The sequence below is a fragment of the Artemia sp. Qi Xiang Cuo genome, chromosome 12, assembly GCF_049724085.1.
Source record: "Artemia sp. Qi Xiang Cuo chromosome 12, ASM4972408v1, whole genome shotgun sequence".
In the NCBI taxonomy this organism is placed as follows: Eukaryota; Metazoa; Arthropoda; class Branchiopoda; order Anostraca; family Artemiidae; genus Artemia; species Artemia sp. Qi Xiang Cuo.
Window position 1 is genome coordinate 63,594,650 of NC_142805.1, and position 27,110 is coordinate 63,621,759.

General features: G+C 35.7%; 1 protein-coding gene across 5 annotated transcripts in view; it reads left to right on the plus strand.

Annotated features, from left to right (window-relative positions):
* LOC148946394 (guanylate kinase-like) overlaps window positions 1-27,110 on the plus strand; it is a 54,122-nt gene that overhangs the window by 7,077 nt on the left and 19,935 nt on the right. For 3 of the 5 annotated variants that reach the window (XM_089098436.1, XM_089098437.1, XM_089098435.1), the window contains exons 2-3: window positions 11,385-11,545; window positions 24,374-24,641. In XM_089098436.1, coding sequence (XP_088954562.1) covers window positions 11,473-11,545; window positions 24,374-24,641 — 341 coding nt within the window. In that variant the 5' untranslated portion in view covers window positions 11,385-11,472. Of the gene's footprint in view, window positions 1-11,384; window positions 11,546-20,298; window positions 20,354-24,373; window positions 24,642-27,110 lie in introns of those variants that run through there. The other 2 variants (XM_089098439.1, XM_089098438.1) reach the window with 2 other exon arrangements.

Genomic DNA, 27,110 nt, shown 5'->3' on the forward strand with positions numbered 1-27,110 from the left:
AACATCAGCTTGTGTCTTAGAAGATACCTGCCACTGCTTGCATGTGTCAATTGGATCAATCCCAGTGTAGGATGACAGAATATGAACTGGCTTGTTGTTGAACCATTTTATTGCTATGCAGCTGGACTCATTTCCCTTCAGTCATACAACCCTTGACTGCAGTGCTTTAGACACATGTCTTCTTCTAAAGCAAGTCCTTTCAGCCTGTTTGTGCAAACAGTTGCAAGTGTTTGAATACCTTCATCTTTCATGAGCTGAGCAAGGGCCAGGGACGAGAACCAGTTATCATAAAATAGCTTGTAATTCTCTTTTTTGGGAGTATGCCCTGCAAGCCTTGCCATGAAACCAGAAGACTGAATACTCGAAGTTCAGAGGTTCTGACAGTTCCCTTTCCTGTATATACCTCAAAATCATAAATGAAACTACCTTCTCCAGCTTGCAAAATTACTTTATAGCCCCACATATGTGGATTTTTTGTGTTGTATTGTTTTAGTGAAATTCTAGCTGTGGTGGGAATTATTTGTTCATCTACACCCTGATGTTCTTCCTGGGGGATTCTTAGACAGTTCTTTCTGACCATCTTGATAACAGGTCAAAACTTATAGAGTTTGTCATGAGAAGGGTGGTTTGCTGGAGGCTGCTTAGTGTTGTCATTGAACTGCACGAACCTCTTGATTTCCTCAAAATAGTCTCTACATATGGCCATTGCAATTGGCTGGTATCTCAGAGAGTTTTACCAGTAGAGTCTATACAATGGAGCTTTCACTTTTCCTGACATCATTAATATACCAATGAAAACTAGAAGTTCCTCTTCATTTAAGTTTAGCATTCTGCCTTCTTTCTGCATTGCATACATATTACATTGCTGACAGGTATGAGATATCAGATCATTGTCAAAAAGAAGACCAAAGAAGAAGAGCAGAGACTCGCCATGCCAGGCAGGGTCAAGTATGCAATTTCCCTTCCACTTGTTGTCAGCAGGAGGAATAAAAAGGGATTTCCACCATTTGGGGGAGTTCCTAATACTTGGCTGTCCATCCAAAGGCCTTGAAAATCCTACAGTAGGAGTTACTGAATTGATGAGGATGCTGGGTCAGAAGTATCTGCATCCTGAGCCATTTCCTTCAAGAGCAGAGCTGCAAGTGGCATTTCTTCCTCATCACCTTCTATCTCCAACTGACTGCTAGCAATCAGCTCTTTGATGACTGGTTCTAATTCACCCTCTGTCTTAGTAAACTTAGATGAAGCAGCTGATGCACTCTTGTTGGCATCTTCATTACTGTCTTTGCCAAAAAGCTCATTGTCCAAAATATCTCAATCAGGACACAGAACTATTGCCAAGGCTTTTTCCAGAGTAATTTGCTCTTTCTGCTTTCTTCTTGTTTGTTGGTACTCGTCCACTTCTTTTATCCTGCTTCCCAAGCTAGTACCTTCACATGGGTCCATAACCTGCAACAAAGAAAGATATAGCTTGTTTACATATAAATAATTTCACGTTTTGTTCATTTTTGACAATTATATCTTTCTTGACATGTTGACACACCTAAATTATTCATTGTGACTGGTCATGATAGAACCAAGATCTATTTTTATTATTCATCTTACTGGACCAATGTGAACAATGCTTGGCTTCGTGGTTTCATTTGGGGCATTGCTAGCAATTTGGCTTTAGGGGAGGGGGGAGGGACAGCAAAGATGTATTGACAAAAATTGACATTGAACCAGCAAATTTCTAAAAAAGAAAAAGGCATGGAACATTCAGTGTTTCTTTTTAATAATGGCAAGCAAATGGTTTGAAAACAAAGATTTCTGCTGCGAAATGGCTAAAACTTCAATAATATAACTAATAGAGTTTGTCACAAAGGGTCAGTGTTTTTATAAATTCAGTCCAAGAATATTGTCATTTTGTTTTATTGCTTGTTTGCCAATAGGCAAAATAATTGGATGGTCTGAAGCAGCATTTTCAGGCACAAAGCACAAAAAAATTAAGAAATTTTCCTGCAAAACGTCCCTTTTTTCTTGTGCTGCTCAGATATTTTTTTATGGAAGCAAATAATCTTAAAGTTAATGTTATGCTGTGAAGGGGGCAAAAATTTTTGATCTAGTATTAAGAGCTGCCACTCAACCCCTTTGAAGTTTTAGTATTTGAGACAGGACAACAGAGTACTGCAAAGCAGTAGAAATTTTCAATCCCAGCATTGAGAGATGTCCTCTTTCCCTTGCATTTTTCTTCCATTGCACCCTTGTTTAAACGGTAAATTATTGGGGTTTTGAGCATGAGAGAGAGAGAGAGAGAGAGAGTGGCCTAGTTTTAAATAGGCATAATATGACTAGGTGATTTTATGTGTTCCTTTACTAGCAAAATATTCCAACTGCTTCCAGTTGTATTGAAAGAAGCAAAAATAGTTTAATACTTCAAATTTTGCATATTAAAACGGGGGCAAAAATGCATTAAATCATTGTAATTAAAGCAGTAAATTTTGTTGTCTTCACCTGTTGGAAGTCTTCGATGACATAGCATTGGACTGACAAAATATAAAGGTTTGTAGGGCTCTGCCCAACAAGTCGAAATCTAGGGGGCCAATAGGTCTCTGTCAACTTTTTGCAGACAAAGGAGTAAATTTCATTGTCTTTGCCTGACAGAAGCCTTTTATGACATAGTATTGGACCAACAAAATATTAAGTTTTGTAGGGCTCTGCCTGACAAGTCGTTTTCTATGGGGCCAATTGGTTTTTGTCGACTTTTTGCAGATAAAGCAGTAAATTTCGTTGTCTTTGCCTAACAGAAGTCTTTAATGACATAGTATTGGACCAAAAAAATTATTAAGTTTTGTAGGGCTCTGCCCAACAAGTTGTTTTCTATGGGGCCAATCGGTTTCTTTTGACTTCCTGCAGATAAAGTAGTAAATTTCGTCGTCTTTACCCAATGGAAGTCTCTTGTGACATAGTATTGGACCAACAAAATACCAAGTTTTACAGGGCTCTGCTCAACAAGCCTTTTTCTAGGGGGCCAATGGTCTTCTGTTGACTTTGCACACATAAAGTAGTACGGTAAGTTTTGTCAGGCTTTGCCCAACAAAAACCCTCCCAAAAGCTTCACTTTGCCCTGAAAGATAGTGACTTTTGCCAGGAATCTGTCCAACAAAAGTCCTTTCTAATTACCTTTAGGGGGGGAGTTCGCCTCCCCCCTAGACACGCCCCTGGGTGTCATGCATCTCATTTGGCAGTAGAAGCTACCGTTTTCTTTATAGATGGTGCCCTAGATGCGACTTTGCACAAATATTAGTAAAGGGCATATCTTTATAGATACAAAAAAAATTTGCTTGATTTTTTTGTTTACTGCTAGATGGTGCCACATGGAACCAAACTTTTGAACAAGCAGAACCACCACTTCTTTGGATTAGGAACGGAGGCGAAAATATCCGGCAATTCCTTAGCCAATTTGTAATGTATTAGTATTGTAACCAAAGAGATAAATCACTTACCTATGTTGTACAGAGGAGTTACTCAACGGTATTCAGAGATGGAAGCTTTGAAAGTAGAGGGTGTGAGATTTGGGACAGCTAAACAAATACTGGATTGTAAAATAAACTTTAGACAAAAATACGAGTAGATCACGTACTCCTTAGCTTCCCTGGGGGTTTAAAAATTCACAGTCGCGACAGAGGTTGACAGAAAATAAAATTAGAACTATACATGGTGTTGGGTGGAACCATCCGTCCTGGAAGTGTTAGGGTGAACTTGGGTAATTCCAACCCCTTATCGAGTTTTTTTTTAGCTTAATTTGGTCCCAAAATTTATTTTTGTTTTAGATTCTTTAGATGCTAGATGTTTAGATTCTTTTTCTGCTCTTCTTCATTCTCACTGTCAACAGTATAACTTATGTACATTTCGTCAGTTGAGGAACCCAGAGAGATGTCAGAGTATTCACTGGAAAGATCATCTTTCTTTTTCGGCTTCAGCCTGATCGTCTTCTCTTTTACTTTCCCTGTTTTGTTCTTGAGCTTTTCTTTTTTCTCTTTTTGTTCAAGCACTCTCAAAGCCTCTACAAAAGTGATTATTTCAGCTTCCCGAGTAATTCTCTGCCTACCGGATGTCCCGGGTGCTGAAACACCAAGAGGAGGATGGTGTGCTATATATATATATATATATATATATATATATATATATATATATATATATATATATATATATATATATATATATATATATATATATATATATATATATATATATATATATATATATATATATATATATATATATATATATATATATATATATATATATACACACACACACACACACACACATATGATGATGATGATGAGAGAGTATATATATATATATATATATATATATATATATATATATATATATATATATATATATATATATATATATATATATATATATATATATATACATATATATATATATATATATATATATATATATATATATATATATATATATATATATATATATATATATATATATATATATATATATATATATATATATATATATATATATATATATATATATATATATATATATATATATATATATATATATATATATATATATATATATATATATATATATATATATATATATATATATATATATATATATATATATATATATATATAGAGGCCTATATAGGCACAGTTTGATCCAGCCAAGTTAAAACAATATTTTGAGACAAAGAAATCAGAGTCAGAATTTAACAAGATTGACAATCACAGTGAATACTGCAATCAATCAGATTACTATGCATTGTTAACATTATGAATAGTTGGCAAATATACTGATATCTAGGCTAGAATTGCAAAAAACTAGCCACATTGTATAAAAAGGGTAAATCCAACCCCCATGTCGGAATTTATCCTGTATGGGGTAAGTCCAACGTGTCTGATTTACCCCAAATTCGTGTTTTTCTGGGGTAATTCTGACACCCCTTGTATCTCTTGACTGATTTGAGAACAAAATACTAATAAATTACAGTAATTACTTAAACTATCCTATTAACTTATCTGCTATTTAGAATCATTTTATCAACTCTTTATTCTCCTTCACTATCAATTAAAAATTGCTACCTACCTTGTGGCAAACAAAAATGTCTTCCACAAAATTTTAAAATTTCTTTACGACAAAGCAATTGGAAATGGCGGAAATATTGAAGGCTGTTTGCAAGTACCCAAGCCAAAGGAAGAAGATGGCATATGGAACCACAGATATTTTTAATCACTAAGCCAGATAAGATGGGGGTGTTGGAGTTACCCCTGGGTTGGACTTACCCAAGTTCACTTTAATTTTCAGTTAACAGTTTCTTATTCTCTGGCTCTGAAAATGCAATTCCTGTTATTTGAGTAGAATTTTAAGCCATATAAACGTTTTTTTTTCTAAGTTAAGGAAATTTATTTGCATATCTTTAAAACCTTATAAATTGGGATTCAGCAAAGTTTTGAAGCTGAAAGCAGTTTTGTTGTAGTTCGTTTAAGCAGAATATCTGCTTTGCAAGGTTTCACTTTTATAACACACAGATTTATAAAGCTCATCAAAGGTCAGGAACCTCTAAAGGGAGAAGGAGTGGAGATAGGTACTTCAAAATACCTTCCAGGGACATACTTTAGCCTCTAGACCCTTCCCTGAAAGTTTCATTTTCCTAGCCTAACCCCATTCAAAGATAGCTAAAGTAGAATTTTACTGGTTCTTGCTATGCCTAGTTGAGTTAGGTTAATGTAAATCTCAGGAATGCAGGGCCCAAAAATTACTCTGTAATCTTATAGATCAGGATCAAGCATAGGTATAAGGCTCAAAACAGACTCCTTGTGGCTCATTTGAGCAGTAGTCAGGGCTTTCTTTATCTCAGGGTTTTACTTTTGTAAAACAAAGATACTAAAGGTCACCAAAGGTCAATGCCTTTTTGAGAGGGAGGGGGGTAGACACTTCCATGTTTGTACAGCAAAAATGATAGAGCACCATAAAAAAACAAAAAAAGCACTATACTTTTTAGGACAAAAGGACCATCACCAGACAAGAAAGGACCACCAGTAGCCAAAGGGCAACAATATTCATAAAACTTTTTAAAGCTCTTGCTATAGAATAAAAGTTCAAATAGGGATAAAATCCTTTTAATCAACAGTGTTTCACAAACAGTGATAGAATTTCACAAAAATACCAGATATTTTGGTCACATATGCAGTAACCATTGTCAGTAGTAAAACTTGTAGTTTTACTACTGATGACAGTTACTGCATATGTGACCAAAATATCTGGTATTTTTGTGAATTTCTATCACTGTTTGTGAAACACTTCTGATTAAAAGGATTTTATCCCTATTTGAACTTTTATTCTCCAAAAATTATCTAAAGCTCTTGCTAGAACCCATCTTTATTTTGGCATATGCCTGGCTGGTCAATGAAATGTAAGGCTCATTGAAAATGTTCAGAGGCGAGCAACAAAGTACATGAAAAGCCTAAAATCAGCTTCATATGAGGACCATCTCAAGCTACTTACCCTTGTCTGCAGATGCATGCTTAGCAATATGATGCTGACTTTTGGAGAGTTTTCCAAAAGGAAAACTCTAGTATCTTCATGGGCAGCCACAGTACAAGCCATCAGTTCACAATAGGACACTCAAAGAAGCTACAAAATTAAGCTCCAGCCTATGAATTATACTTTTCAAGGAGAGTCATAAACCACTGGAATGAATTACCTTAAATTGCAGCTTAGAGCAATCTAAGGATTTCTCCTTGTAGAGCTCCAGAGCAATTTGAGTTGAACTCAGGACTCTACTGTTAGTGCTCCCACCATCCAGTCTTTAAAATACCAACTTGACAAGGAGTAGAAGAAGAGGCAGTGGAGGTTTGACTGGGAGTCACCAACTCAAGAGCACTACAGGTCTAGAGGGCCTTAAAGCTCTCAAATAGATCAAGGTAAGGTGAATAAACACAAAAATAAAGAGGAACACAGGCACTTGTAACAAAAGTGAAGAAGAAGAGCTATGAGAATATATAAGAAGAATAATGTATGAAGAAAAGCTATAGCTTTTTAAAAAAAAAGTTGTTTCTGAGCATGGACTGAAATCTTTTGGTTGCGCTTTTCTATGAGTTTAGCAACAGCTATTGTAGGATCTGCTGTATTAAGTCTGTTAACAATCTTTGAAGAGCATGTCCAAGTTAGATATCTCAGAAAGTATTTTGTGAAACAAAAGAAAGTAGAGCAGATTTTCAATTTGTCAGCATGTGTAAGAATCTTCCAGAAGGGTGCAATAAAGAGGATATGGGTGAGAGCAACAGTTTTGTATAGGGTGACAAATAACAGCAACAATGAAGCTTAGCAGAGACTGTGGAAGCATATGAAGCTGATATGCAGCATGTGATGTGTTCTATTAGGAGATAACAAGTCTTAGAAATCATATTTCCAGCAGGAATGCCAAGATAAACAATTTGGTCAGGCAGGCAGATCTTTGAATTTTCAAGTACAATTCCATCATGAAGTGGGTCTATCTAGCCAAAAATGACTTGTGTCAAATTTTTCAGCATGAAATTTGAGACCAGAATTTATTTATTCTATTCTCAGTTTTTGGTATATTTTATAAGTTTTATCTAAAGTTAAGCTGAGGTGAAAAATGTCATCAGTATAAGTGAATAAAGATGTATTCAGGCCTGGAAGAATACAAGACATCTGACACTGGTTTTGAGCTATGAGGATGTAATTATTTAAATAACAAGGTGAAGCAATGGCACCATGCCTTGCTCCTTTCTTAACTGGTACATTTCTATCCAGTGGTTTTGCCATTTCATCTTGTGAATTAAATTTATTTCATAAGCATATCAGCTCTTGGTTATCAATAAATCAGTGAAGATTATTTCAGCTCCCTGACGCATTCATTATAAGACTTTTCTCTCATCTTTGCTACTGCCTTAGTAGCTCTCCTTTTCACCCCTTCCAGAAGCTGTACATTACCCTTGTTTCCTGGTGACACTATAGACATTCCAAAATCAAGCACTGGCCTGAAAAGGGCCTTGAACAACTTCACAAAAACATACAGAGATCTACTGGAAATAGTCTTTTTTTCAAGAGTCCAAGGACATAGTTCGTATGAGACACAGTCTTCTTGCAGTTTGAATGGAATTTACGCTGGTTGTAAACAACAATTCCAAGATACCTTTCTTCATCCACAGCTCTTGTATGATGTTCTAAAAACTGTAAGGTGTTCTAGACATACACAATCACAATATTCTGAACTCCATCTATGTTACAGATACTGTATAATCAGAGTAAGATAATGCATGCAAAAATTGGTCAAGCTCTTTAACATTTTGGGTTCAAGTTGGGGGTCTGGTGGAGGTGGCATTATAGAAAGAATACCAGTCATATAAAGAAATATAGAAAGGGAAGTTTTGTGGATCCTTGGACACAGCAACACTAAAGGAAACAAGGGTCATCTTTGATTTTTTTTTTTGCTGTCTGTTTCTCTGATTTGCTTGTGGTGGTTCTGAAGCTTCCTTATCTACTTTACCTTTGTTGCCATGTGGATGGAATTAACAGGACCAGGCCATGGTCAGTTGCATTCAATCCACAGATGTGGCGAAAAAATTACTGAACCATGCGCTCAAGAGACTTTGATTTTTATGTTATTTAGGAACAGATAAACAGTGCCTAGATGCCAACATTCCAATGAAATAGCAAAAGATTCTGCATATTGTAAAGCATAGCATATCTCTGCAGAATAAAAATTAAGATGGTATGTTTTTCTTCAACAGGCAGTGGTGAGTGCTTGTGTCAGCAGAACAAAGGGTACCTTAGTCTTGGAAAGCATAAAAAAAAACTATCAAGGAGGCACACTTGTGCCTCTTTAAAGAGGCGACTCACCACAATGTTAAGCGATTTCCGGTCCTAGCGGTCGCAGAGAGACAGCGGTGATCGCATTTTGTAGCCCAAGCTCAAACTAAGAAACGTGCAAAATTTCACCCCCCTCCGACTTGCTCTTCATGGGTAAAGAGTGGCTAGAAGTTTTGACCCTCCCACCACATCCCCCCTTCAACGTTGTTCGATTGGGTTAAAATTAAGAGGGCATGCATGTATATGGCTTTGCAGCTTACTCTCATGATTTGAGATCAATCTAATCACTCCTTCCCTGTTTTCAAAAAAAAAACAACATTGCCGCTTAATGTTCATTTCTCTTTTTTTTTTATTAGCCACGCCTACAGGCCACAGTTGTCCACGGATCTGGGTGAATGAGGAATCATTCGAAGTAGAATTTGACCTGTTAGGGTCTTTAGATATTTTCAGACCGAAAATATTATCCCCCAAATTTCCATTTACGAAAAACCTCGTTTTCCTATAAGAGTCCATGTTAATTTTTCCCACCACAGCCCCCCTTTAACGTTGTTCGATCGGGCTGAAATTTAGAGGATAAGCTTTCATGGGACCTGGGAGTTTATCCTCAAAATTTCAGCTCAATCCGATCCTTTCTTTTCTATTTTTCAAATAACACATTTCAAGTTTTGTGGGGTTTGGTTTGAGTCAAAAATACGTAGGGGGGAATAAAATTAAACTAAATATGTGTCTGTGTTACTATGGTCGCTGTTCCTGACTGTCAGGCGGTAGATTTGGGTTCATCTTCCTGTCAGAGAAAATTTTTTATATATGGAATTTAAAGTTTAAAAAAGAAACTCAGTTTCTTTTTTAAATTATTTGAAAAAAACTTCGTTTTCTAAAGAGTTAAATAAGTAATAAACTGTACAAAAACGTGCAGAAATTATTTGGAAATAACCACGTTTTCTAAAGAGTTAAAGAGGCTGAGTCACAAGTTCGAACCTTAAAACGTACAGCTAATTAGGCAGTGCTGTGGGGGGGGGTCCGCCCCCCCAAACCCCCGCTTCCGTATATGAAAGGGGCTGTGCCCTCCTCAACGCCTCGCTCTTTACGCTAAAGTTTTTATTGTTTAAAAAAAAAGAGTTGTAAGAAAGTCAAACTTTAGCGTAAAGAGCGAGGCGTTTTATAAATATAAAGGGGATGAAAGTCTATTGCTTATTTACAAAAATTTCATTAAGTATCAAAAAAGAAAATACACTAAGCAAGTTAAGTTCTTTTCTCATAGCATTGTTATGCAAAAGTTAAACTTTAATGTACAGAGCAGGAGTTGAGGGGGCGTAGCCTCCCTCAACTTCTGAGCAGGGCAGAAATCACCCCGTATATGAAGCGAGAGGGGTGTCTACAACTCCCAACTTTGAGCTACAGTTCGAATTTAAATAATTTAATAAAAGAGCAGATGCATCTTTGGGATAAACTAGATAACTGAGGTCAAAGTGTACCAGTGTGATTCACTTACCACTTACCTAGCTAAAGTTGTTAGGGGCATATTTTGTGATGATCATCATTGGTGCTTTCACTTTTGATGCCAGCAAAATAAATAAGGTATGTAAAAAAAACTGTTTGGGATGATGATTGGATTTCATTTGAAATCTATCTTGCTGGTATTTATTTCGCTGTAACTTGTTCAGCACTTAGTCAAATTTTTGCAATTTTCTAATCATTTTTTTTTTTTTGAGCAAAATAATTTGTGCTCAGCAATGGTTATTTATCCATTGACAAGAGACCGTGAATATTGCTAATGAATGGATGTTGTGTTAGCTTATTCTTTTTTTAAACTTATTTATCAGTGGTTGTGCTTGTACTTTTCCTTTTTTTCTTTTTTTTTATTGCAATGCTTCACAGTCTGCTTTGTATCGTGGTTAGAACAATACTCTAACATGTAGCTTGCTTTAACTTGCACAAGTGCAAACCGTTTCATTACTTAGGGGAGGGGCAAATTTTCTGTGTGTATGTGGGGGGGGGGGGGTCTTTTAGACCAGTGCTAGGGACGGAACTCTCACCCTGAGGGTAAACATAAATGAATTAGACGCCAGGGATTCTAAATTACTAGTAGTGTTTTGACCAAAAGTTTTGATTTGACTGCGTGTTGTACAACTAAAATTTGATAACCAATCATCCATATGTGTCAATTTTGGAGAGGCATTTGTCCCCTAGATTTTTTTTTTTGCCATGGTAGATTTTGAAAAATACCTATTTTTTGGTATTTTCACTGAACATGTAAAAAAAAAACTGTAAAATTGCCTCCTAGATGTAAGACAGTACACCCCCACCTACATTTTAGTGAATTGGCACCCCTGCAAACATCCCATGTTATAAAAGAGAAAGAGTAAAATTTAGAGTTGGGGCAGAGGGTAAAAAACCCAAATAAGTGAATCTCCTGCCCAAATGTAAAAAATCCTCAAGAGTCCTTTAACTAGTCTTTGAGGGGAAGGGGACCTAGCTAGTCTGTTTGCTGGCTTTCTTGCTTTACTAACTTTTTTCTTGTATTTCAGTATTTCAGGAGATCAAGTTCTCCACTTTTATGCCAGATTTTCAGCTGTCTCATCTTTAGATTTTCCAGAATTTGTTCCTCAGCTAAACATGAGTTTTTCTAAGCTATTTCCAAAATTCCTCCCACAAAGGGGAGGAAGGAGGAGAGGAAACCTCCCTCAAAGTATGTCTAGATAGTTTTTTAATCAAGTTGCTTTGAAGTGTTGCTAGAAGAATCATTTGTAATAGAAAGGTCTTGCAAAAATAAATTTGTCTTAGTCTTCTCTGGTGAATGATCACATATTTCTAAAAATGTTTCTGGTTTGTGATATGTTGTATATTTACAACTGATTACACAGCATAAAAAGTACACAAGAAAAATGTCAAGGTATCATTCTTGTACTCCTGAGAAAAGGTGGAATAGCAATTACTCTCTGAGTATATTTGGGGAACTACCAAATTTATTGGTTATATATCAACAATTTTGGAACCCTGAAAGTTTGAATTGCAAGGCAATTTTCCAGATTTACTCATAAGACATGTCCCACCAGCGTTGCCGACGAGGTACAATCACACTGTTTCTGGTGCAATTTAGAGGTCCCATTACAATGGGATATGTTCAGAAAGTTTTTGGTACAATCTAAATTTTTTATTACTGTTGGGTGTTAACTGTTTCTTTTGAACTCGGAGATATGGTCAAGTTCTAGTTTGCCGAAAATTTCCCTCTAGTCGCTTCTTCCAAGGATATTAGCCCAAGAAAGGGGATGTACCAGCGAATAAAAAGCACATCATTATTATTATTTAACGTTCTGGAATTGGGTGAATGGAATTTGTATTCAGACAGCAGTACTGCTTGCTATGGAACAGGCCAGTTGAACAACAAGAGTTTATCAGCTGGAACTTTGAAATTTAGCATTTATATAGTATTCGACATATTGTTAGTCCAGACTAGATTTTTTATAAAGTAATTTTGTTTTACCTTTGCATAATTTAAATGCGCCCGTTCACGAAAATGTTGGGGCAAGGATTTTTTGATTTTTTACGAAAAATGCAAAAAAGATATTTCTTGTAATCAAGGAATTACTTTTTTCAGTTTTTGTATAATAAAAATACCAAACAAAAGATTTTTAAACCAAAAAGATATATTTTCCAAATCCTAGGGGGCAATTAACCTCCCTCCTTATAGGTACCCCTGGCTTATTGAATTAAAATAATTTCAATCAATTTTTGAATCAATTTCTTGTGATATGTCTTAATCAAGCTTTGAACTTATTGTGATATAAATACAAATTTCTAGAATCATAGCAAGGTACGTAGGCTAGATTTTAAGCTAAGAAGCAAAACAGAAAACTATTCTGTGATGTCACAATTGCCTTGGGTTTATTTTTCCTGCCCTTACTATAGTATCCCTTCCCAGTGAAATCCAATTAAACACAACTGTCACTAAGCATTGCAAAGCCATGCGAGCATTAAGTTTGTAATATACTGTTCAGATTGTAGAAATTAATCTTTTGTAACACACTTTTATTTGGAAAACTGGCACACTTTATCTCAAAACGTTGGCAACGCTGATCCTATTTACTGCCCTTTATCAAAAGAAATCTAGCTCCAGTTAGCTCTTTCATAAGTTCAGCTAAATACCTGATCATGGAAATTTGAAAGATTTAGTCATTACCTTAAGGCTTTGCAAAAGCAGTATCCTATCGCCCATGCAAAGTGAGGCGACTTCCTGGGATGATGCCGATTATCGTCTTTATTCCAAAACAGAGTCAACAGAGAAAGAAAGCAAAAAAACTACAGATAAAATGTTCATATCCAAAGAAATTAAGTCCAAATATACACAGTTGCTTGCGTTATGATCATTTTATTATGACCTGGTCTATAATAATAATTTATTTCAACCCTCTTTACATACATGAAATGCACTTAGAGGAGTACAAAAAATACAGAAAAATACAACAGAAATGGAAACAATAAAAAACTCACAAAAAACAAATAATATCTCAGAAATATCAAAAACGCCATATCTACTCGAAATGTTCAGTTGCGAGTTCAAAGCGGCAGCTGCAGAAGATATTTGTAAAAACAGAAGAATAGAGATCTAATTTTCTTTTGCTCAGATATTGTGAACAAACTTTACAAAGGGATCAAGAAGAAGACATGGGGTGCGAAAATTGCGTTGTAAAGTCTGCTCAGGGTTATTTTGTGAAACTTCAAGCAAGCCGCTCGTACGATTTTCTAAGCTTTTCTTTCAACGCTGAGATAACGAGTGTTTTAGTAGTTTTGACAATTGATCCAAACGGGAGACCTAAATAATTCAGAGAAGACGATGCAAAAGTAGTCTCTGGGCCAACATTGATAGTAACAGAAAGTTGTTGAGACGCACTGTAGACGAGAAGCTCAGTTTTAGAGGATTCGATTTAAAGCCAAATCTCATTGAGACCAGAGCAAACTGTATTTTGGAGAACCTGGAGATCATCTGATAATAGAAGGATATCGTGTGCGTAACAGAGGGGTTTGACATCAATATGGGGCTCAATTAGATCTAAATGTTCATGTTAATAATAAAAGAAATAGGTCAGAAAATATTAAACTTGCATTCAAAGTGTCAACATCAGTATTGGATATAATACGGACATTAATAATTCAGTAAGTTGTAGTGAACAAAATAACATTTTGCAATAGGGATTAATGACGTATAATCCTGACATACTTATATATTGTCGATACCTGGTTATTGAGGACTTTTATACAAAAACTGATAATTATTGGCTTGAATATGGACTTTGATTTTGGACATTGAAAATATTGCTCGTGTTAACGAAATATAACAAGCTCGAATTTGAACTTTTATCAGTTAAATGGATGAATGCAGCAATGCTGATCTTGTGTGTAATTAAATATAAAAAAAAACAAGTTTTTTTAACTGAAAGTAAGGAACGACGTTAAAACTTAAAACGAACCTAAATTATTCCGTATATGAAAGGGGCTGTCCCCTCCTCAACGCCTCGCTCTTTACGCTAAAGTTTTTCATTGTTTAAAAAAAATAGAGTTGTGAGAAAGTCAAACTTTAGCGTAAAGAGCGAGGCGTTGAGGAGGGGACAAAAGATCTTTATGTTAATAGAGCGGTAGAGTTCTTCACCCGTGAGTCTATTCTTGAAGCAAAGAAAATACTGTGGACTTTCTACGAGAGATTGGGATACGATGACAGAATGCGAACCGCTAATACGGATTCTGAAAATGTGCTGGATTTAGCAAAGGCTGTCTATCGGTGTTCTAAAGATAAGAAAATTTTGCCGAAATTTGTCATTTATTAGCCTGAGGAAGTACCCCAGTGCGCCGATGCAGTTGGTGCATGTATCACAACTAAAGTAAACCAGATGTGTAGAAAGCTAGATAGCGTCACGGAACAGATAAAACAGGCGCTGATAGCGCGGCCAACTATTACTTTGAAACAGCCTTCTACTCCTTTGCCCTACTCAGTCATTGTGAAATCCCTCCCAAGTCCCTTGAAATGCTGGATGCCCGTAAGGACATTATTCTGTCAACATGTGAAAAGATAACTGATGATTCTGTTGAGCTGAAGAAAAAAAAAGACAATTTAAAAGCACTGGTCAAGTCAAAGGATTGGCTGAAAGGATTGCAGATACCATGGCAATAGAAAATATTTCCCTAGAAACCAGCGTAAAATCGAAGAGGTTTTCTGGAATTGTGCGTTTTGTTCCAGAGAGTTTGGGGCGGCAGATGTAGCTAATTTGATCCCAGCATGTGAAAAAGCTGAACAGATCCGTAAGTCCCAGACATTCAGACTTTATTTCCCGTCAAGAGACGCTTTGGAAGCAAGCATGAAAGATCCCCCGAAGACCGGTTTTGAGCGTTTGCGTGTTGAGGAATTTCACTTCTTACAATACTGTTGCTACAAATGCCACCTTAGAGCCCATATAGAAGCCAATTGTCCTAACGCTATAATATATTCTCAGTGTATCAGTAATGCCCATAAAAGAAGTAAGGAGCAGCCATGCACGCAGAAAAAAAGGATGTGTTGTATGTAAAGTTTCAGGTCACTCATGCTATTCAGTATCCTGCCCAGAAAATTGGAAATCAAGCTCAGTGCAGAACAGATCCCACTCCTTGGAATGACCACTGAAAGATTATTCTCCGTTATGTCGTGGAATATTAATGGTGGGGTTCTTGATAAACTACCAGCTTTGGAGAAACTATGTGAATCTTACAGCGTGATTTGTTTACAGGAGCACTTTTTGACAGATATGAACTCTCAGCTTTTGTGCCTTTCTTCTATTTTAACAGTACATTTATCCCCAGCTAAAAGACTTAAAGCAAAAGGAAGGCCAAGCGGCGGTCTAGCCGTCTTGACAACTTGTCAATCAGGACTGCTTGAAATATGTGATTGCTATCTTGCCATAACAGTTGACGATCTTATTATAGTTAATATCTATCTTCCATCAAATTACAGAGATGTAGCTTCTGAAAGAAAATTTGCTATTGCTTGCAGAAAAGTAGCCAAATCGTTATAAAAGATCAAAAGGATGAATAGAAAGTGTATGCTTATTGGAGACTTTAATTGTGACTTACTCCAGAATTCAAGTGTAAGAACTGAAACTTTTCTTTCTATTTTGCCGACCGGCTACACGGTCATTCCAAAAAACAAAAATTATGCGTTTTTCTGCTTTTCTGGAAGTACGTCTAACCTTGACCATGCGGTATTTCTCCATCCTCCCAATTCAGATCTAATGGTTGAAGTCGGTCTGGAAGGTGAATATAGTGATCATATCCCACTGTCCCTCTCAATTCCCAGAAGTGGTATTTATTCTTCTGAACTTGGTAAAAGAAAGCCAAAATCTTTTCATCTTAAATGGTTGGATAAGATTGATAAGGATATCTTCCAAGTGGAATGCGACCGCATATTGGATAAAATTCGAGTTCCGTTTCAGCTCCTTCAGCGGCAACCTAGGATGGACCAGTCAGCGATACCGATTGAGCTGAATTTTTACTGTGCACCGATTACCCATGCTCTAAAAATAGCCGAGATGTACGCTGTTTCTATAAGAAAGTGTAGACCGGGCACCGAGAAGTTTGGATGGTCTAGAAACGGAAGCCTTAAAGCCGCATGTCAATTATCCAAATTCCGGCTTCAGTTTGTGGAATGAGTGTGAAAAACCTAGAAATGGAATTGTTAACACCTTGCGGCTACTTACAAAGCGGTGTTTTCAGAAGGAGCTCAAATCTCACCGAGTTGCTAAAAGTGTTGTAGTTGCCGAATCGATGTAAAATGACCCAAATAAGCTATGGAAGACTCGTTCGGCTAATAATAAAACTAGGGAAAACATAGCTACTATCAGTGAGATACAGTTGTATTCGTATTTTGTGAATTAGTTTGCTGAACCTGATGCTAAAAAATGTGAAAAATTTGAAAGTGAATTAAATGATCGACTGTTCAATCCCGGACCGGGTGCCTTTGTAGTTAGTACCAACGACTTGAGTGGAATTATACGAAAGCTTAAAAAGAAAAAATCAATGGGTTGTGATGGTATATGTGCCCTTCATTTTCAAAATGCGTCTGATAAGCTGATTTGTCATCTTTCGTTGCTTTTTGGTTTTTTGCAGTGGTGTAGTCCCGGATTCTTTTTGTTTAGGTCTTATTTCACCGATCCTTAAAAGGGAAGGATCCATATGAATGTTCGTCGTACCGACCCATAACTGTTTCAAGTGTATTTACTAAGATTTTTGAATTGCTTATAATTAATAGTCTACGTTCTACTTGCTATACGCCTCCTTATCAGTTCGGATTTCAGCCTAAGCTGGGATGTTTCCTTGCTCTAAAATGTTTGTGTAATTTATTAATTGATGCAGATGAGTCCTATGGGACCCTAGCCCTTGGAACGTATGATGTCAGTAAAGCGTTTGACTCGCTATTGCATCCCCAAGCAATGAATGAGCTTCTGAACCGTGGATTATCGCCTGATTTATTTAGACCTATTCTTTACATGTACCGCCATATGAAAGCTAAAATACGTATTCCTGGAAATGATTTATTGACCAAAAAAATACCCATTCAAATTGGGGTTAAACAGGGCGCGATTACTTCACCCACAATATATAATGATGCAACGTTGCCAGCTCAGTGCCAACTTTCTTCGTGTTGTATTTATAAAGGGAGAGATTTATTGATACTTTGTTATGCAGATGATGTTCTTAATGTTAATAGGACCACTAGCGGGTTAGAAAAATGTTTCCGAGAAATTTCTGAAAATTACCGTGAAATTGGGCTTTCCCTAGACGCAGTAAAATGTGAAGTTTTGATTTTCAATGAGTTAGGTGTGACTAGAGATGATGACGCATCTATAGATTTGATTGGTATTGGAGTAAATCCTTGTGATAAGTTGACATATCTTGGTCTCCCGGTTGGTAAGAATCTTAAGAAAACTAAGCAGCTAATGTTGGAAAATATGGAGAGTAAAATCCGTCGTTCATATGGTGCGATTGTAAGTTCCCAATTCCATTTGAATAGAACCCTTCTCGCAAGGATTTATAATAGTGTAGCCCTGCCACATATTCTATATTTAGTGCTGTTTTACTGAATATTTAGGGAATTTGATCGTCTTAGAATGAAGCGTGCGTTTTTTTGTATATGCTAAGTTTCTACTGCGAGTCCCCCCGTGGACCCGTAACTCGTACTTTATAAGAAAATATAGCTTTTCGGATCTATGCGTCAAGCTATGTGAGCTTAATGCTCATATGTGCAGTAAGGAAGCCGGCCATGAATGGCAAAATGTCATTTTTTGATGTTTAATGTTGGTTTTTGCTATTGATTCTTTGATTTTCTTCTCTTTTCTTTGTTTTGAATGTACTCCATCTTTCTTTTTTCTTTTTGTATAATGGGTTATAAATAAATACATACATACATACATACATACATTCCTCTAATGCTTAAAATGCAATACAAATATTAATATTCTTAATATCTATAGTTGTCTAATAATGTTAGTAATGCGAATATTCCTCTTTGTTCTGTCTTCTAACTTAGTAAAGAGAGCTGTTTGCTTCCCATGCATTATTTTTCTTTCCTGGCTAATTTATATGGAAGGCGTGGTTACAAAACATTGGAGGAGGGGATTCATATAACTTGAAATTAGAAACTCGAATGGCCTTTTCTAGGGGGAAGAGTTCTAGGGTCACAAAGAGGTCACCTGATGAATAAAAATGGAAACTACTTGTGAGATCATGTTGATGCAGTTTTCTACTTGTTACAAAAGCTGTGAATATTTCTGCCATCGGGTCCACCTCAGCTGATGTTGTCCCGGTTATGACAATTATTATTTTCGTTCTTAGTAGTGTGAAGTAGGATTGTTAAGTAGTTGGAAATCAAGGTTCAAAATTTGAATACATTTTCTGTTCCTTTTTTACAACTTAGCAATAGTGGTGATTTTTTGGTTCTTAAAGCCATAATTGTCACAGAATTTCTTTAATCTTGTTCAAAAACGTAAATATTAATTCTTGAATAGTTATGTTCAATTTTTCGTCTAATTATTCCTTTTGATATTTGCTTTTTAATTTTAACTCTACCTTTTTTCCCTGTCTACAGCTGAATTTCCTTGATGTTGAAGTGTTTTCTTTTTGTAGTTTTGACCCTATTTGATTTGGTTCGTTTTCTTTTATTGTTCTCTTGTTGTGCTACCAAGGGATACTCTTAGAGGTAGAGTTAAAATATTCAGTTTTGTCTTCGCCAGGAATTTGTTTTACCCATCCTTGAATAATCATTTTCAGTGTTACATCATACCATTTCAAATATCAATCGCCCCTCTACCCCTATAACCCTTAACCATAGGCAGATTGAAGTAGTCAATAAATTCAAGTATCTCGGACCATACATTAACATTAACGGCGGATGTAGCGAAGAAATCTAATGCCGCATTGCATCAGCCTCCGCTGTCTTTGCACAGCTGTGGTAGCCGCTATGGAAAAGCAAGAAAATCCACCGGAAAACAAAAATTCTTATTTACGATGCCCTAGTCCGATTAGTCTTACTGTACGGCTGTGAGACGTGGCCCTTAAAAGTCACCGAGGCACACGCCCTCAACACTTTTTAGCACAGATGCTTGAGGAGCATATTGGGGTTACGACTCAGTGACGGAATCCCAAATGCGATCATCCGCCAATGATGTGACCAGAAGTATGACATCACATCTATCATTTGACGCCGCCGCCTGTCCTGGTTCGGCCATGTTTGCTGAAGACCAACCGAGACTTTCACAAATCAAAGCCTACGCTGTAAACCAGCACATGATTGGAGGAAACGGCATGGAGGACAAGCCAAAACTTGGCTTAACACAGTCAAATCTGACCTCGAGCCAATTGGCGGTTTCTGGAGACATGGTTGCAGACGGGACCCTTCATGGCTTGAAATTATCGCCCCATTAACCCAAGACCGTAACCTGTGGAATTCAACAGTCTGCCAGATCCTGTCGCCAGGGAGAGCTACATAGCTTGTGCCCTGATCCAAGTACACGTAAGTTCCTTCACCATCGTTGTATCCGATTTTTTTGGGGGGCTTTTTTCCTTTGTTTTCGTTCTTACTTATACATTTGTGTGGATTATACTTTTTACTTTTACCGCCTTTATACTCTTTTTTGTGTGTAGATAATAAATAAATAAATGAATTACTCTAAAGAAATGACCGTGGATTTCCAATCGTTTGTTTTGGCCAAAAATTCAGATGAGAGGAATCAATTCTAGGTCACCGATCTTTGACTTTGCCCAACCTCTTGGGACTCTTGTTACTAATTAATTTTATATCGAAAAAGTATTTATTTTGTTTGGGATCATATTTGTAGCCATGGTTACCTCTTCATTGGCTTCATTTATAAATGAAATTTTCAGAAGAAGCCTCAGTAATTAAGGCACCCTGTAGTCGTGACTATATACTAATAGTATCACTTTGATTTTTTTGTGGTATTTTAAGCTGTTTTACAAGGTTGTGTGTGTGTTTAAATTTTTTTGACAGTTCTTTTATTTAACTGCAGCTGACATTATTCAAATTCGAATTGAGACAAGATACTTATTCAAAAAATTTTCTATCAGGAGCTTAGATGGGCCGAATTTCTATTCTGGAGTAAAAAATAAACAATAAATTGACAATAGAGTAAAAACAATTTGACATCAATAACGTAAAATGGTCTAAAACAAAAATTCATATAAAACTGGTTAAAGAAAACATTAACATATAATTAAACTAGACAAAAGAACTAAAATCGCCATTAGTGATGCAGTAAGAAAAAATAAATCGTTTTTTTAAATTTTTTTTTACCTTCTTTTAAAAGTATAAAATTTTAAAAATAAAATTCACTAGCTCGATAACTTTATGCACACCATACACCTTTTTGAAATCATAACCTATTCATCGTAATAAACAGCTTTTTTGCAATTACGATTTGAACACATTGGCGTCAATTCACCCAAATCTTGGGGGGGGGGGATGTATTTTTCAAAACGTTCAAAATGGGATTGGTTTTTCTGCCGCTGACATGGGCCTGGTGTGATTAAACGGTTATTGCCCTGCTGACCCACTCTTAAGAACAGCTTAGTAAATGTTTTTAGCTATCGTCTCATAGTGTGAGAATGTCAGACAGGATCATCAGGCGTGACAGATGATCTAACAGATACAACTCTCAATGACTTCTTTTCCATTCGTATCCCTGTTATTCAAAAATAATTATTAATAGATCTAGCGAAAATTATAAATTTTGACTCACTAACGCTTGAACTTAGGCTATTACTATAGGCTGAACCAAGAATGTGTAAACTGTAGAGAATTAAACGGCAGTGTTTCCAATTACTTTGATATCTTAGCTGTGGCAAAAATTGGCTGTATGACTATTCATTGAAGTGATACAGGTTTAGTTGGTTCTTGACACATACTGGCTCTTAGTGTGACATTAAATAAAAAAAACAAGTTTTTCAAACTGAAAGTAAGGAGCGACATTAAAACTTAAAACGAACAGAAATTATTCCGTATATGAAAGGGACTGTGCCCTCCTCAACGCCTCACTCTTCACGCTAAAGTTTGACTTTCTCACAACTTTTTTTTTTAAACAATAAAAACTTTAGCGTAAAGAGCGAGCCGTTGAGGAGGGCACAGCCCCTATCATATACGGAATAATTTCTGTTCGATTTAAGTTTTAATGTCGCTCCTTACTTACAGTTTAAAAAACTTGTTTTTTTTATTTAATTTCTGATCGTTTTTTAGGTAATGCAGCTTTTATTTTGGCTCGCCGGCATTGAATAAGTAAACAAAATTTGCATAAAAATTTTACTTTTCTTTTGCTAAATGGCTGTCTCTAAATTTGGTTCTGACGTAATTTACAAATTAACTTACGTAACGAACTTCTATATTCGTATATTTTTCTTCTGGCAAAAAATACACAGTTGCAGATTTTTGCAGATATGAGCTTGAAACCTATGTTATAGGGTTTTCTGATTCGCTGAATCTGACGGTTTGATTTTCATTAAAATTCTTTCACTTTTAAGGGATTTTTCCCCCCTCCTTAAAAAATCCGGCAAATTTTCTCAGACTTGTAGCCTTTGATGAGCAATAATAAACTTAATACAATGCCTATATTTCGAATCAACATTATCAGCCTGTTCTTTTGATACATTTATTGACATCAAAGATCCGTTTTTAAAAGTTTCGATTACTATTGAGCCGTATCGCTTGTTTTTTTTATTCTTTTTTTTTATTACGTATATGTTATTACGTGTATGATGGGGTTCTCCCGTTAGTCAATACCACGCTCTTTACTTTAGAAGTTAAAACAGATTTTAATTCACAAACCCCTGAATCACAAAGGCCGTTTAATTAGAATAGATAGCTCTTTTGAAAGCACTAAAAAAAACTGTTGCGTAAAGAGCGAGGTATTGACTTGGTATAACCCCCTCATATACGTAATAATTTCTATTCGTTTTAAGTTCTAATGTTGCTTCTTACTTTCAGTTGAAAAAACTTGCTTTTTTATTTAATTTCTGATCGTTTTTTAAATAATGCATGGAAATCTGGCGCCCCCTTCATAGAAATGTCCCTTGCCCCAAAGAAACATCCTCCACGGAAATATTCTCCCAAGTAACCCCTCCTCCCGCCCCCCCCCCCACCCGAAAAAAATTCTTCCTGAAAATGTCTGTATACGTCCCAATAACCAATACACTATGTAAGCAATGGGCAAAGTTCATAACTTGCAGCCCTTCTCCTGGGACCTGTGGGGGATTAAGTCATCGTAAAAGACATATTTATTAGATTTTCGACTATGCTGGACAAAATGGCTATCTCAAAATTTCAATTGGGTGACTTTGAGAAAAAAATGAGCGTGGGAGGGGGCCTAGTTGCCCTCCATTTTTTTTTGTCACTTAAAAATGGCACTAGAACTTTTAATTTCCAATCCATTGAGTCCTCTTATAATATTCTAGCACTACTGGGTCAATACGATTACCCCTGGGGAAAAAAAAACAAATAAACACGCACCCGTGATCTCTCTTCTGGCAAAAAATGCAAAATTCCACATTTTTGTAGATAAGAGCTTGAAACCTCTACAGGAGGGTTCTCTGATACGCTGAATATTATGGCGTGAATTTCATTAAGGTTCAATAACTTTTAGGGGTCTTTCCCCCTTTTTTCGAAAATCAGCTAAATTTTCTCAGGCGCGTAACTTTTGATGGGTAAGACCGAACTTGATGAAATTCATAGATTTGAAGTCAGAATTTAAATCTTATTCTTTTGATGTATCTACTGGTATCAAGTTTCCGTGTTTTAGAGTGTTAGTTACTATTGATCCGGGTCACTCTGTACTTACAGTTTGTTACCACGTACTGTTTGAAAATTGTCCGTGCATAACCATAACATTACACGCTATGCAAAGAAATAAAATGTAGTGATTCTTTTTTAATTGTTTTCTCCTATTACAATACATTCGTTTTTGGTTTAGCTATTGTTTTTCGACATAAAAAAATTTACATCATTCCGAACAGATAAACGTTGAAATGAGCATAAATCCATTTATTATATAGGGAAAACAGATACAAAAGTCTGGATATGTCGATCACATGTGCAGTGATCGTCAAATAAAAAAGCATTAAAATTAAAACTAACATATTTCTACAGAACAAAATTTGGTTTTTGTTCATTTTGTTCTGTATATATATATATATATATATATATGTATATGTATATATATATATATATATATATGTTTATTAGCTTTAGTATATCTGCTGATGATGACCGCTGTACATGTGATCGAAATAAGTGGACTTTCGTATTTGTTTTCACTGTCTAATAAATGGGCTTATCCCTATTTCAACGTTTATCTATTCGTTATAGAAAAGCAGTGTGGTCTTAGGAAAAAAATAGCTAATGTAAGGTATTACGTGGAAAATACATCACTCCATTTTCTTGTATTAAATTTGTGTATATAATTAAAAGAGCGTTAATTAAAAGTTTAATTAAAAGAGCGTTAATTAGATTTGTGTAGGTACTAGGAATCAATTTGAATCAAACAGAAGATGATTGAATTGGAAAACGTTCTTGGATCCTCTGTGACGCGTGGGATACGAGTCACCAGACTAGGCAAAGCTGGTGGAAATGATTTATATTACCATAGCTGGAAGAAAGAACCTGGCCTATGGGAAGAGATCTTTAATGTCAAAATTTTAATGAACATAGCTGTACTTAGCTAAAATCTTTAACATCAGACAATCTTTGTAAGGGAAGAAGGTCCAATATTTGGAAAGGGAAATATTTTTAGTTTCTGATGCTTTTTAATTATTGTGTATTGTAGCGTTCTTTAATTAAGAATGTACTTAGGACTGGGTAATTGGAATAATTTTAAGAAGGACTGTTCCTCCTCCTTCTCACTTGATTTTATGCATGTGGGGGATGGGGCGTTCTTTTGTTTATATTAGTATACTTATTATTGCAACTTATTTGTTTACTGCAATTTCTTTTTAGTCATACATATGGAGACCAATTCAATGCCTCGTCCATTAGTCTTTTGTGGCCCTTCTGGAGCTGGGAAGTCAACTTTGATCAAGCAGATGATGGCCGAATTTGGCGATGTACTTGGATTTTCTGTGTCACATACGACACGAGCCCCAAGAACAGGCGAAGTTGATGGAAAAGACTACTTTTTTACCACCAAATCAGAGATGGAACGAAGTATAAGCAATGGAGAATTTATCGAGTATGCTGTTTTCTCAGGGAATATGTATGGAACAAGGTAGTATTTTTAGATTCTGTTTAATGCAGTTCTGTTTTCTCAGGAGAATTTATCGAGTATGCTGTTTTCTCAGGGAATATGTATGGAACAAGGTAGTATTTTTAGATTCTGTTTAATGCAGTTCTGTTTTCTCAGGGAATATGTATGGAACAAGGTAGTATTTTTAGATTCTGTTTAATGCAGTTCTGTTTTCTCAGGGAATATGTATGGAACAAGGTAGTATTTTTAGATTCTGTTTAATGCAGTTCTGTTTTCTCAGGGAATATGTATGGAACAAGGTAGTATTTTTAGATTCTGTTTAATACAGTTGGCACGTACAGTCACCCAGTACCAATGTAGAAGTCACCCAGCATGTGTACAGTCACCGGAGTGCATAATCTTTCCCTAAGGGGGGGGTGCATTTTAAGCCACGAGTTTCTGGTATTCTCTTGAGTGAAAGATTGTAATCGTGAATTCCCCTGTATAAACTTAAAATAGCAACACTCAGCCTTTTTTTTGATAAGATTAAATCCAAGTATATTTTCTCAATTCTAATTTACCAATACTGTCAAACCAAAAGAAAAAAGTTGAATCAAAATATCATATATGAAAAGGGCCATAACCAGAGTTGCTACCCAGATAATTTAACACTAGGTTTCGTGACTTTTTTCTCTTCCTAGTGATTTTTTCCTTTAGTAATTTCCTATAATTTTGTACATTTTTTACTGTCTTACTTTTTTATGTCTCATTGTAGGCTTAATTTTTTGCAAATTAATTTACCCAGAATTAGCTGCAATAGTTTCTACTGTAATCCTAATATAAATTATCAAGCCAATAATTTCTTTTCTAGCATTTTAACTTTGCTCTCTTAATTATATACATATGAAAAATATTTAAAACCAGTAAATTAAAAGGCACTATCTGCATCCAGGTTGTCAAAAGGGCGTATATGCAATATCTTTGGAACGGCTAAGGGTATTAATTTGAAATTTTCAAGGCGTCTTGAGGAGGATTCTGGACTAAATCGAAAGACAATCCATGCATGCACGCTGTCAAAAAGGCGTATCTGTAATACCTTAGGAACAGCTACAGGTATCAAGTTTAAAATTGATATTTGGATCATCAATCGGTAACAAATCTGGTTGCATTGATTCCTTTTATAAATGAGCTCAAAATAGATTTATCTGAACAAAAAAAAAAACAGTTAAAACAAAATATAATACAATGAGATGCTTATATTGAAATCGCCGATTAATATTTGTTTATGTTTAAGGTTGTAACATGATGTGGGCCAGTTGACTTCAGCTCTTCAGAATGCCAAAAATGATAAAGATTTTCAATCCATTAATTTGAATAATATTTCCCTTACCCATACATGCTAATTTCTATAGCACAACCATTGTTAGAATTCGTTGAAAAATTTTGTCCGAAAAATGAATAAAAACCAAAACATTTCAGAAAAAACAAAAATACCTTAAAAATATTCCTTTTATTAACCAACGAAAAAATAATGTCAATCGAAAAAGAACAGAAATTAATTTTAAAAAAAAATCGGCCAAAGAAGTTTTTTCAAAGAAAAGTAAGGATTATTTTACTTTATAAAATAAAATAATAACCCAAACTTAAAACGAAAAACATCACCATAAAAGAATACACGAGATAGAAAACGAAGAGAAATTACAATGAATAATAAAGTTAAACTCGAAACGAATAGAAATTACCCCAATCACGAATAGGGCTAAAGCCCTCTAAGCCTACTGAAAGCCAGAGCTTCATTTTTGCTCTACTGAAAACAAATTATATTTGAAAATTTATTTTCTTTTATAACATTTATAAATTCAAAATTGGGGAGACTTTCAGGTATGAATATCATTATGTATTAAATAGTCTATCTACTTTTCTTAATTCTTTTGAGTAATCTATTAGTTACTTCTTTAAAAGTAAAAATTAGTTCTTTCGGTTAATATGAACATTTTCTTTCTCTTTTGGTGATTTTACGACATATAAACATACTGCTTGACCTAAAAGTGTTTTCTATAAATCGCAATTGACGCTCTGGCCTTTAGAAGGTTTAAGGAGTTTCAGCCCTACTCCCGTTTGGCCTTTAGAAGGCTTAAGGAGTTTCAGCCCTACTCCCGTTTTACCTTTAGAAGGCTTAAGGAGTTTCAACTCCTGTTTGGCCTTTAGAAGGCTTAAGGAGCTTCAACTCCTGTTTGGCCTTTAGAAGGCTTAAGGAGTTTCAGCCCTACTCCTGTTTGGCCTTTAGAAGGATTAAGGAGTTTCAGCCCTACTCCTGTTTGGCCTTTAGAAGGCTTAAGGAGTTTCAGCCCTACTCCCGTTTGATGTATTTTCTGTTCATTGTGTATTCATTGTAATTTCGCTACTTATCTGTTATAGCGACCCCACTTAAGTTCTTCATCCATTGACGCACTGTGAAACCAGTTTCTTTCGCTAGTTTCAGTTTAGCGTGAGATAAGACAAAGACAAGTG